The sequence below is a fragment of the Mobula hypostoma genome, chromosome 19 (genome assembly GCF_963921235.1).
Source record: "Mobula hypostoma chromosome 19, sMobHyp1.1, whole genome shotgun sequence".
In the NCBI taxonomy this organism is placed as follows: Eukaryota; Metazoa; Chordata; class Chondrichthyes; order Myliobatiformes; family Myliobatidae; genus Mobula; species Mobula hypostoma.
The window spans coordinates 38,627,538-38,640,481 of NC_086115.1; the positions used below are offsets into that span (position 1 = coordinate 38,627,538).

General features: G+C 41.0%; 2 protein-coding genes across 6 annotated transcripts in view; one reads left to right on the plus strand and one right to left on the minus strand.

Annotated features, from left to right (window-relative positions):
- The window catches only part of marchf5 (membrane-associated ring finger (C3HC4) 5), a 78,596-nt gene extending 73,675 nt beyond the window's left edge, over positions 1–4,921 (minus strand). The window contains exon 1 of one of the 2 annotated variants that reach the window (XM_063071730.1): positions 4,476–4,921. In XM_063071730.1, the coding sequence (XP_062927800.1) occupies positions 4,476–4,525 (50 nt within the window). In that variant the 5' untranslated portion in view covers positions 4,526–4,921. The remainder of the gene's footprint in view (positions 1–4,475) is intronic. The other variant, XM_063071729.1, reaches the window with a different exon arrangement.
- A 129-nt stretch (positions 4,922–5,050) lies between these two features.
- The window catches only part of cpeb3 (cytoplasmic polyadenylation element binding protein 3), a 114,146-nt gene continuing 106,252 nt past the window's right edge, over positions 5,051–12,944 (plus strand). For 2 of the 4 annotated variants that reach the window (XM_063071728.1, XM_063071725.1), the window contains exons 1-2: positions 6,689–6,835; positions 7,023–7,792. In XM_063071728.1, coding sequence (XP_062927798.1) covers positions 7,034–7,792 — 759 coding nt within the window. In that variant the 5' untranslated portion in view covers positions 6,689–6,835; positions 7,023–7,033. Of the gene's footprint in view, positions 5,195–6,688; positions 6,836–7,022; positions 7,793–12,944 lie in introns of those variants that run through there. The other 2 variants (XM_063071726.1, XM_063071727.1) reach the window with 2 other exon arrangements.

Sequence of the window (12,944 nt, forward strand, 5' to 3'; positions counted from 1 at the left end):
TGAAAGCATCCAGAGACTTGGCCTCCACAGCCTTCTGGGGCAGAGCATTCCATATATCCACCACTCTCTGGGTGAAAAAGTTTTCCCTCAACTCCGTTCTAAATGGCCTACCCCTAATTCTTAAACTGTGGCCTCTGGTTCTGGACTCCCCGATCAGCGAGAACATACTTCCTGCCTGCAACGTGTCCAATCCCTTAATAATCTTATATGTTTCAATAAGATCCCCTCTCAGCCTTCTAAATTCCAGAGTATACAAGCCCAGTCGCTCCAATCTTTCGACATATGACAGTCCCGCCATCCCAGGAATTAACCTTGTGAACCTACGATGCACTCCCTCAATAGCAAGAATGTCCTTCCTCAAATTTGGAGACCAAAACTGCACACAGTACTCCAGGTGTGGTCTCACCAGGGCCCTGTACAGCTGCAGAAGGACCTCTTTGCTCTTATACTCAATTCCCCTTGTTATGAAGGCCAGCATGCCATTAGCTTTCTTCACTGCCTGCTGTACTTGCATGCTTGCTTTCAGTGACTGATGTACAAGAACACCTAGATCTCGTTGTGCTTCCCCTTTTCCTAACTTGACTCCATTTAGATAATAGTCTGCCTTCCCGTTCTTACCACCAAAGTGGATAACCTCACATTTATCCACTTTTGTTAGAACAATGTGCACATAATTTCACTGTTAATTCTTCAGCATTGTTAATAAATCATTTCAGTATTGATATTCATTGTGCCCACTTGCAAGCATTAATTCTGTATACCAAAGACATTGGTGGCAATAATCAACTGTGGAGTTACAAACTTTCTGACTAAAAGGAGGGTAGTTCTGTTTTGTAATTCCAAGTGAAGCCCTGGCTTCCTTTGAGGAGTTTGCATGTTCTGCCCATGACCATGAGGGTTTCCTCTGGGTGTTCCGATTTCCTGCCACACTCCAAAGACGTACCAGTTGATAGGTTAACTGGGATAGGTAAACTGTCCCGTGATTAGGCTAGTATTAAATCGGAGGTTGCTGGGTGGCGTGGCTCGAAGGGCCAGTTCCGCACGGTATCTCAATAATAAATAAAAACTGACACCAATGGTGTGAGATAATCTTTCGTACCTTTTCTTTTCCTACCTGCATTCAGGCAGAGACCAAAGAGGAAGTCTCGACAGATAAGGACAACAAAGAAGTGGTTGTGGGAGGCAGAGGAATGGCTACACATTGCTTCAAGATATTCAAGGACTCAGACGATGTTTATAAAGTCAGTCGTGGGCAAGTGTGTCCCTACAAAATCATTCAGTCTTCCTCAACCATAAGCCATGGATGAAAAGAGACCCGCAATCTGTTGCGGGACAGATCAGTGGCATTCAGGTCTGGCAACCATGTAAAATACAAGAGGTGCAGGTAACTCACATGCAAAGTGCCAATTCTGGACCAAACATGAATCACAGAAGGATGCCTGACAGCTGTGGCAAAGGTTGAATACTATGACCTTCTACAAAGTAAATCCAAGCTCACAGATGAGCTCAATGCATTTCACGCCTGCTTCGACTAAGAAAACAGACAGGTGTCTTCACAAGTTTCCACAGCCAACAACCCTGTGGTTTCAGTTGGAGGCCGACACAAAAAGGTGAACCCATGGAAAGCATCTGGGCCAGATGGTGCACCTGGCGAGTACTGAAGACCTGTGCTGATCATGGCTAGAGTGCTTACTGATATCTTCAACCTCTCACTTTGGCAGTCTGTGGTACCCATTTGCTTCAAGCAGGCTTCAATCTACCCAAGCCCAAGAAGAACATGGCAACCTGTCTCAATGACTATTGTCCAGTGACACTTACATCCACAGTGATCGAATGCTTTGAAAGGTTGGTGATGAAGCACATCAGTTCCTGCCCAAGGAGTGATTTGGGTCTACTCTAATTTGCCTACCATCACAACAGGTCAAGAGCAGATGTCAGTTCCTTGGCTCTTCATCCAGGCCATGCTCTCTTCTCACTGCTGGCATCAGGAAGGTCTCACATCACAAGGTTGAGGTACAGTTATAACCCTCACCGTTAAGCTCTTCAACCAGAGGGAATAACTTCACTCCCCCACCATTAAACTGCTTCCACACAATATGGACTCATTTCATGGACTCTCATTTTGTTCTTTTTCCCCCTTTTAGTATTTGCACAATTTATTGTCTTTTGTACACTGGCTGTTTGTCTGCCTTTGCATGCAGTTTTATATCAATTCCAACGTGGTTCTCTCTATTCACTGTGAATGTCTGCTAGAAAATGAATCTAAGGGTAGTATATGGTGACATACATGTAGTTTGGTGTTGGCACTTGGCCAAGTGGTTAAGGCGTTCATCTAGTGCTTTGAAGGTCGCTAGTTCGAGCCTTGGCTGAGGCAGCGTGTGTCCTTGAGTAAGGCACTTAACCACACATTGCTCTGCGACGACACCGGTGCCAAGCTGTATGGGTCCTAATCCCCTTCCCTTGAACAAAATCGGTGGCGTGGAGTGGGGAGACTTGCAGCATGGGCAACTGCCAGTCTTCCATACAACCTTGCCCAGGCCTGCCCCCTGGAAACTTTCCAAGGCGCAAATCCATGGTCTCATGAGACTAACTGATACCTCTTAGAATATGTAGTTTGATCTTCACTGGTCAGATTATTAACAAAAACCAGAAAGCAGGATTTAACATTTTGGATACAAAGAGAAACAGCAATATGAAACTGATATAGTAAATATATAGTAAAACATATTTTAATATACCCACACATTTTCTGTGTAATATAAAAATATTAAAACATAAAAATATAAACTACCAGGGCTCAACAATGGCTTGTTAAAACTGTCCAACGCATCAATGGCACCAGCCTCCCTGCCAACGAGAGCATGTATACTGAATGGTGCTGGGAAAAGGCTACCAATATCATGAAGGATCGTACCCTCCCTGCTAACGGACTGTTTGTCCCACTCCCATCAGGGAAGAGGCTACACTGCATCCATGCCAGGACCACTAGTCTCAAGACCAGTTACTTCCCCAAGCTGTTTGGATGATCAAGACCTCTATCCATTAACCCCTCCCACCACCATATCCACAACAGCCACTCTTCCATAACTCCTTAGCACCACGCACTGCCCTTTTACAGTTACTTGTACATAAAGTTTTATAAGACTATTTTTATATTTATAATACTATTTGTACTATTTATATTTTTATGCATACTGCATTTTTTATTGCTGCATCGGATGTGGAATAATCTTTTTGTTCCCTTCACACTAGTGCCCTGAAGAATAGCATAAACTATCTTCAATAGAAATACATAGCGCTTTTCTCAAAAAAATCCCAAAACACTTTACAACCTTTTAATTCTGATGTATACCCTTAAGTTGGAAACACTGCAATGGACTGACAAACAAGATTTCATGAACAATTTAATACTTCTGGTCAACTTAAAGTTAAATTTCTTTCCTGTTTAGTTTCTAACCAATCAACTAGCAAGATGTCCTTGCTCTCAAAAACCTTTGGAGTCAGAAAACTATAAATGAAATGCAAAAATTTCTTCAGTACAACCTCACATAATTAGCATTAAGCCAAAGTATATTCATATGAGAATAATTTAAAAAACTGCAGATACTATATCAAAAATAAAAACTGAAAATGCCAAAAACATTTAGCAAATCAAACAGTGCAAGTGAAAAGAGAAACCTCTAGAAACTACACTTCCGAAATATTTTAATTGGATATTGCTCAATAATCTATACTCAATGAAAACCAGTATGAACAAATCAGTGATAACTTATTACTCAAATTTACCTAAAGAAATTGGCATTATTTCATAAACATGATACCAACACTAAATGTTAAATGATCTTATGGAATTGTACACATTCCTTAGTGCCATCATACTAATAAGAAAAGCAATTCTCTATATTTAAAAACGTCACCTCTAATTTACTTTTAAACGTAAATAATATACAACATATTGGATAATAAAAGGCTATCAAAATAAATAGGTTTATGAAATTTGACAAGATCCTTCATTTTAACTTCTTCCATTGACTATATAAGGATTACTTTAAAAATTGTTCGTTAAAATTGGATATGATGCTGATGTTAGTAGAAGTTTATATACTCTTAAAGATTTTACCCCCCCCACATACAAGGACCCAATACTTGAGCGAATAAAATATTTGAAATACAACAAAATTTAAAGTTTTACTGCTATAGTAAAACTAGAAATGAGCACCAACATTTTAAATGCAAATAATAACAAGCTTCTCCATCAAGATATTCTGTTTATAACCCGTGAGCAAGGCCACGGGCGATCAAGTGGCAACATAAATGCACCTTTCCTAGACTAAAGAGATGCTTCAACTTGTTTTCTTAACACAGTCAAACTACACAGCCACCTTTTCGAATACAAGACCGACCATCGGGAGAAACCGGGATGAAAAGGCTCTCTGAAACGAAGTCGGCGGGCCACAAGTGCCAGAACTGCTCACCTATCAAGCGGCTGCGACGGGGCCGTTGTTAGATCCCGGCCATCCGACATTTTCCAGGAATTCGCGACTGTTGCTGGCGTTTCCCCTTCTCCCTTATCCGAGGAGATTCATGTGAATGCTTTGCAGTAGGCCTCAACCTCACCGCGATCCGCTGGGAATGGTTTCAGACGAACAACAACAAAAAATCCCTCGTTCCCAACAAACCTGGATGGGAGGAGAGGGGCAGATGAACAGCAGCCTCGGCCGCCACGCTCACGACTACAGCCTCAAGGCCTGACGCACACCAGTCTAGTTTTAAAGCTCCTTCGTACGAAATGTGCCGATCGTTTTACACAAACGACTGTTATTTTCTAAACAGAAAGTGCGACTTCCAAACCACGGCCTCCATTCACTGAGTGTGAGGAAATAATAGCGTTGAGCCAAGCGGAAATGCGCGCTGTGCCACTCACCAAGCGGAGGCGACCGTGTCGCCGCGCATGCTGGGAAATGTAGTTCCACACTCTCCCGGCCGCAGTACGCCGCCGCTCGAGTCTGGCGGGACGAGAACTGCATTTGCCGCAATGCATTGCTTCGCCCATTCAGGCGTACGAATGGGTTCCGACAGTCTGGGTTTGTTGGGTCCACGGTTAGTTGGGTAAACCATCTGGAAGTTTGCGCTGCGCACCAGAACAGAATTGGCACAATTTTTCTTACAAACTAGTTCAAAGGTTCATACTAAGGTAACTCGTATTAGTTGTCACGAGAAGAATGGAAATCTACAGAAATTAACTGCGAAATTCAGAATTACTTTTAAGGATGTAACATAAAATATAAGCATGCTATAACTAAATGTTAATTATAGTATAGAGCAATGGTTATGCTATCGTTTGTTAGTTGTCCATTATCCAAACAATAAATCCAATCATGTGTTTTAATGATAAGATACGTTTCTTGTGACCTTGACCATTACAAGCGTCCAAATCGGCCTTTTGAATTACAAAGCAACGCTGCATTACAGGCTGTGAATCGGATAAATAAGGGAATCTATTAGTGTCATATTTTTCTTATGCATTACTGTTTTACATCGTCAGTTATCTGGGATCAATATTTTATTTGTAAAGCTGACCCTTTGTCGTTAGAATTTAAACATTGCCCATGTTTAAGAGAACATTTTATTTACAAAAGCGCTTGTCATTACGCCCTGCTGGAGATAACTCATTTTTATTCTTCTCGCGTTTGGTATTTAGAACAATAAACGTATCTAACGCTCAATTTCTGGGGAAATGCCATCTTCGCTTCTTTTTGATAAACTCTGTGCGTCATCAATTAAAACGAAACTAGTAACATTAAACATGAATGTTGATACGAGTTGACAATGACCTTGAGGGTTTGGCTTTGCTGACGATAAATAATTATTCTGATTAAAAATGCACGTGCATGTTAATTTGGCGACGTTTTGATTTGATTGCTGATTTGCATAGTACTCAGATTAAAATTTTCGTTTGAATAAAATGCCGAAGATCATATTTTACAGATCGTCACTTTGATATCAGTCTTTTTTTGTATATAATTTGTCCTTCAGAAAGTAGAATTAAGAGTTGTCCAATCGTCGCTTGGCGTGCAATAACATGTAAACCAAGGAGCCATTTTATATATTTAAAAAAATTAGTGTGGGTAAATATACTGTACGAGAAACGACAATACGCAGGAGATTTTGAGACATTGTAAAATCTCATCGCGCTTGGGGTTGGAAATCTAATTCGTGTCAATACAGTAATATGTAGAAATGAATAAAATGGACAAGGTCATAAGTTACGTGTCAAATGAGGTTTTGCTGTTTTAAGAGCGGATTGTTCCATTTATTTTGTTGTGAATTTGTATTTTCAACGGGCAGCTTATTCTTTTAACGTTCCGAGATAATTTTGGTGCAAAACAGGCTGTTGTTTACCCGATTTAGGCAGGTTTTTCTTTCGGCATCTCTTCTTCCCCACCCCCTTCCAGTTGGTCAGGGAGTTTAAATAAAATGCAGTATAGTGCCCACAGCTGTAACTTCGGATATTTATTTTAGATTGCCTATGCGCCAGTGACAAAAATACACCCACTGGATTTTGCTGGATCGTAAATTTAATGTTAGATCTTGAAAGCGATCGGGCGATTTAAATTTTAAAATGCATTTTAACCTTCTGAAGGACGCAGTACTATTTATTGACGTATGTAAATTAGCAAAGGGCTTTGAAAGCTCTTGAACAGGAACAAGAATCAGTTTCACATTGCGGGTGAGAGCTGAAGTTCCGGTGTAAAGAAAGACGTGGCGAAATTGGTGAATATCTGTGCCCGCATCCCAAATCTCTCATTCCGAGGGCAATCCAGAATACGAAAGGGTGAAGCCGCTCCTCCTTCTTTCAAAAAGAGAACTATTAATATTGTCCCCACCCCCACCACCCCTCTGCTAAATGGGGGATTACAGATTTGCTTTACAGTCACCTAGCAATAATACAGGATTTTCGCCGGCGCTGGAGTACCAGAACACAGCTAATAATAACGCGTCTTTGTTTTTTCCTGTTTCAGCTCCGCAAACCATGCAGGATGATTTACTGATGGACAAAAGCAAACCCCAACAGCTTTCACCAAGGTCAGAGCAAAGCACCGAAGCCGCAGAAACCCCCAAATCAGAAGAGAGCCCCGTGAGTATAAACGTCCCGGTTTCTGCCCAGAATAAAGAGAAGGCGCAGATGGAATCGCCAATTTTGCCCGGCTTGAGCTTTCAACCGCAAGAACCTGGTAACTCCTTGTCCCCTTCGTTCAGTACATGGTCCACCGGCACCACCAACACCGTAGATGACAGCTTTTTCCAAGGGATCCCGCCAGTGAACGGGACGATGCTGTTCCAAAATTTCACTCACGTCAACCCGGTTTTCGGTGGCACTTTCTCGCCGCAGATCGGTCTGGCTCAACAGACACAGCACCACCAAGCCGCCCAACAGCAGCAGCAGCAGAGGAGGTCGCCGGTCAGTCCGCAGGCTCCCTTCGCCCAACGCAGCGCCTACAGCCACCAGCCCATCATGACAAGCAAACCTTCTTCGGCTTGGAACAACCATCAGAACACTACCTGGAGCACTGCCCCCAACCCCTGGAGCGGGCTACAAGCCAGAGATCCCCGGCGAGCCGTTGGGGTGCCATCCCCACTTAATCCCATCTCTCCGCTCAAAAAACCCTTTTCCAGCAACGTGATCGCCCCTCCTAAGTTCCCTCGAACTGCACCCACACTGAACCCCAAGTCTTGGATGGACGACAACGCCTTTAGGACGGACAACAACAACGGCATGTTGCAATTTCAGGTACTGTAATGCGTCCTCGAATATTTTCTTCATTACCAGATGTACAAAAGACGCGTTAGGACATGACCTTCACAGCCATATTGTCGTGTCATCTTTAATGGGACATGGCATTGCAGTGAAAATACCGCATCTGTTCTTTTCAGCTATTCAGTTACACAGATCAGCTCATATACACCCTCAGTTCATATGATCATGCTCTTGTCACTGTCTAACACCGGGGTTCTTTGTGAACCCATATTGCCCCCCCAAAAATTGGGTGAAAAGCAATGGGCCCGCTTTCAGCACTTGTTTTAATTATGTAGCGTTTTCATGGTTGCCAACATCTTTTGATTCGTATATAAAATTGAGATTATCATTGTTCACTGGCTGTCTAAAGTATAAGAAATAAATTTTATAGTAGAATATGTTAATTCTGGACAAATCTAACAATCGGCTGTTTGCAAGAATTAACACTGGCCAAGACTGTCATCCGGTAGGCCCCTGTTGCGGTCAGTGAAGATTACATTTATTGAAGAATCCCGAACGCGTTTATTTTTTTCTAATTCATTATGGTATTATGGCGACAGATGACCCTTTTTCTTTAAAGGCCGCTTTGTTTGGACAATTGTTTTGACGTCAAACATTTGGGGGCGGAGCAAAATCCCTGACCATAAAGTATTCCAATTGTTATAAAGCAAAGGGACACTCGTTTACAGCTTCTCACGTATTTGCTGTAGTGTTTGTAGCATGCAAAGAGAATGCTGAATATTAATTACACATTATAAAAATTTAAAAAACAAATGCTTTCTTTTTATCCTATATTACTGTGGTTAGACTTCTTGTGTCCTTATGTCCTTAGTTGGATATATATATACATACACACACAAACACACACATCTATCTACATATTTGCACACTTTAAAAGAAGGGGGCACAATAATTGGGTCAGAAGTTTGACATTTTGCTGAGAGGATATCCTTTATTGTTAGAGTAGAAATTAATTACCATATGGAAGAGAATGACACTATTGCGCAGAATGTGAACAAATATGTCAGATTTGACATAGCATTTACATGTTAATGGAGCATTCAGAAGGCAAAGGGCCTGAAGAATGTAATGTTGTATGCTATTGGAGATAGCAGCTATTGCTTATTATGTTGCTGTGTGATAAAGTATTATCTGGTGACAAGATGCATCCAATTCCTAGCTGCTGGTGTATGTTTCATAGCTTGGATATGATCTTTGTGAGCCGACAATGACAAACCCATTATTTTCATTGATTTCAAATTATAATGTTTTTTCCCTCATATTTTAAATGAGTCCAAAACCTTCAGTTAGAGGTTTACGAGTGTGCAGTTTCGGAATAGCAAGCTGACCCTAACAAAATGACATTACAGATTGTAGTAATGGAGTTTGCTGTATGCCCGACCTCAATAAATTATTTCTGATGATTTTCAGCACTTTTATTGTATTTCGTCAGGGTAATCTGAAATGTTTTTGCATAGTTACTGAAAACGGTGTGCCCAGCAAGTGGTGTTATATTGTATGTATTGATATACAAAGCCAGTTCTGCTCAGTGATGTGAAATGGAGGCTGAGGGAATGGAAATGGAGACCATGTATCGGTGTTACAGTTGCATAGAAGTTTACCACATGCTGATTAATTTTTATAATTAAATGTAGTGCAGGGTCTAGTTTACTGTTTTTTTAATTCATCTATGGTAACCCATGCTCAATTTAAAAGCCTAGCTAATCGAACGTTATATGCATTGAAATACATGCATTGTGTGCAAGATTAAGATAATTTCTAGACAAGTTTTTGTGGAATTCATTCATTAATGAGACAAACAAAAATGCATATTTGTTAAGATATACAACTTGATTTGTTTAGTATATTACATGTAGAAATAATTTAAAGTGAGGTTATTTTTAAGTCAATACATAACATTTTTACTCATAGGATTGTATAATTCAGGGTGTTGACTGTAACCATTTTTCTGTTGGAGGAGGACTGAAATAGTAAGATGAAATCCAGTATTTTTGCTCTAATGCACTGATCTGATGCAGTAAATGCTTATCTTTGGTATATCTGATAACTTACGAAAGCATTGAGGTTAGCAATCAGACACAAGTTATGAATACTTTGTTTTGTAATAATGTGCTTGTGCATCCAAGGAAAATGTAAGTGTTATGAAAACTTCAACTAATATACACTGAGAGTGTATGGATATCTTTTGTCAACATATATAAATGTAAATTGAGTGAAAGATGGTGTGTGTACGCTCAGTTAATTCACTGTAAAGGTTTATAATAAGCTTGATTCAAAAGCCTGCTCCATTGATCCAGTTAGCAGCTATAGATTGGAGCAACATTAGGGCAGATAGCAGTGAAATTTTAATGTATATTGCAATGTCAGAATTTCCCAATATAAAGCCGTTGTCATTGAATTATGAACAAAGCAGGTGACTATAACAAGATGAGAAATGTACGCCCTAGTCATTTGGGAAAAACTCAATTTTGCTGCACCATCAATCAATGTGAGCGCTAATGTATCAAAAGATCTTTGCCTTTGGTCACAATGACTTGGAGGTAGGGCAAATTTATTATTATTTCTAGGTATATTAACTTAAATTGGCTGCAAACCCAGGCAAGAGAGCAAGGATTAGAATGTAATAATTTGCATTCTGAAGTAGATGCATTTTGCTACGTCTAGTTACACTGAGTAGAGGCTACCACAATACAGTGTCAATGGATGTAGGATATCTGAGGAATCCAAGGGAGTCTTACAATTGAGGAGAGAGCTGAGGAAGGATGATACTTGGATCTAGCAGGACCAAGCAGGGAAAATGGGAATTTGGTAGTCTGACTCAAATGAAGATTCCAAGGATGTAGTAAATGTGGGTTGCAGAAATCAGCCACATTTGAAAGCAAAATAAATAAGTTGGTTTATTGCCACGTGTATCAAGGTACAGTGAAAAACTTGTTTTGCATGCCGAATATTCAGATCATTTCATTACAACAAAGCAGTGAGATGGTGCAAGGGGAAAACAATAACAGAATACAGAGTAAGGTGCACAGTGCAGACAGGAAGTAAAGGGCAAGGTCATAATGAAGTAGATCGAGAGCCCCAGAGTCCATCTGATCTAACTGGGGAACCATTCAATAGTCTTATAACATTGGGATAAAAGCTATCCTTGAGCCTGATGGTATGTACTTACAGGCTTTCGCATCTTTTCGTATGGGTGGGGTGTTTGATTATGTTGGTTGCTTTATCAAGGCAGCAAGAAGTACGGAGAGAATTCATGGAGGGGAATCTGGTTTCCGGGATGTGCTGAACTGTGTCCACAGCTTTCTGCAGTTTTCTGCGGTAACAGGCAGCGCAGTTGCCATCCCAAGCCATGTTGCATGAGGGTAGGATTCCTTCTAAGGTGTGCTGATAGAAATTGGCGAGGGTCAGAGAGGTCATGCCATCTCTCTTTGGCCTCCTGAGGAGACAGAGGCACTTGGCTGTGGCATCAATATGGCTGGATCAGGACAGGCGATTGGGAATGTTCACTATGTTGGAAATCTGAAAATAGAAACAAAACACACAAAAAAAGCAGTGATGCTCAGTAGGTTGAGCAGCATTTCTGAGGTGAGGAACTGTGTTAATATTTCAGGTTGTTTATCATTCATCAGAATTGCAAAATTGAGAAAGTTAAGTTTCAGGGAGGAGGCAGGGTGGAGTAAACAAAAGGAATGTCTGTGACAGGGTGGAACCAGGGTTGTCTTGGTGATCACATTGCCATCTGGGAGAGCTGGAAACTCTTTTTGTAGGAAGGAGATGTTGTGGATGCTGGTAACAAAAACATGAGGAACAAAGGGTGAGCAAGTTAAAAGGACTGGAAGGAAATATTATTAAGGAAAGGAGCAGGCCGACTTCAAGATCCTGGAGGAGGGCACAGAGGGAAAAGGGTGCAAAAGGGAAGGGATATGAGAATAAAAGGGACCCATTCAAGGAAATGAATTTACTTGAGAGGTGAATGCTATCACTGATCGGTAGAGGAAGATAAAAGATTTGGTGCTATAAGAGCAAGAGCCGAAAAAACACGATGGAAAAGCATCTTAAGCTTCAACATCAAAGAGTTCCTGATCCACCCACAGCCCCCTTTTGAACTTTGCTGTGCTCATTCTCTTCCCTTGAAATCTGTCTGTGTAGTTAATGGGTGTTTATGTTCATATAGGATGCCACTAGAACAAAATGGCAAGTGTTGTTTGACTGGTGAATTATAATGTCTTGAGTCAGGCTGCCTAAGTATTAAATGCTGAATATAGTAAAAATAGTACACTATCATTTTTTTAAAATATCCTCTTGAAACTAATTCCTCTGTGAGCCTTTTAACACGATTTTCTCCAGCAGTTTAAAATCCTGTCTTAGACACTATTATTATTGTCATGTTTTTAAGTTTCTTTCCCTGTGCCAAGCACAACCTCTCAGTTATAATTTCCATCCCTACTTTTTGCTGACTCCTTTCTAATCTTTCCCGACTTTTTTTTCATTCCTCTCCATCTTCCTAAATTCTAGGCTCCTGCTTTTCCTACCACACCCTTTCCTAGTCTATTGATAGTGATTCTCAGACTCTGTAGTCTGTTCTTGTTTTTTCATTACCCGCTCTTTCCCTTGATACTTGACATCTCTTCTTGCCCTTGGTCTTACCTTTTTCCCTCTTGGCGCAATTGCAGCCTTTTCAGTACCTGCACACAAAATTCTGCAGGAGCTCAGCAGGTCAGGCAGCATCCACGGAGAGGCATGAACAGTCAACGTTTTGGGCTGAGACCCTTCACTGGTCCTTTTGAAAGGTCTTAGCCTGAAGTATTGACTTTTATTCTTCCAAATAGACACTGCCTGTCCTGCTGACTTTCTCAGCATATTGTGTGTGTTGCTCTGTATTTCCAGTATCTGCTGAGTCTCCTGTCTTTCCACATGCCCGTGTCTCTAATTTTATGGGCGAGGTCTCTCATGGACTTGATTTGTCCTTTGTGACAACTTGCAAGCTTTTCTTTTTTTCTTGCTGTTCCTCTTTTCTCAATGGGTATAAACACTCAATCTCTGTTCTTTGTTCTATGTGCCCACTCGCTCTTATCTTGAAGTTCCCTTACTCTGCAGGCTCCGTCAAAGCCAGCCAAATGTGCTG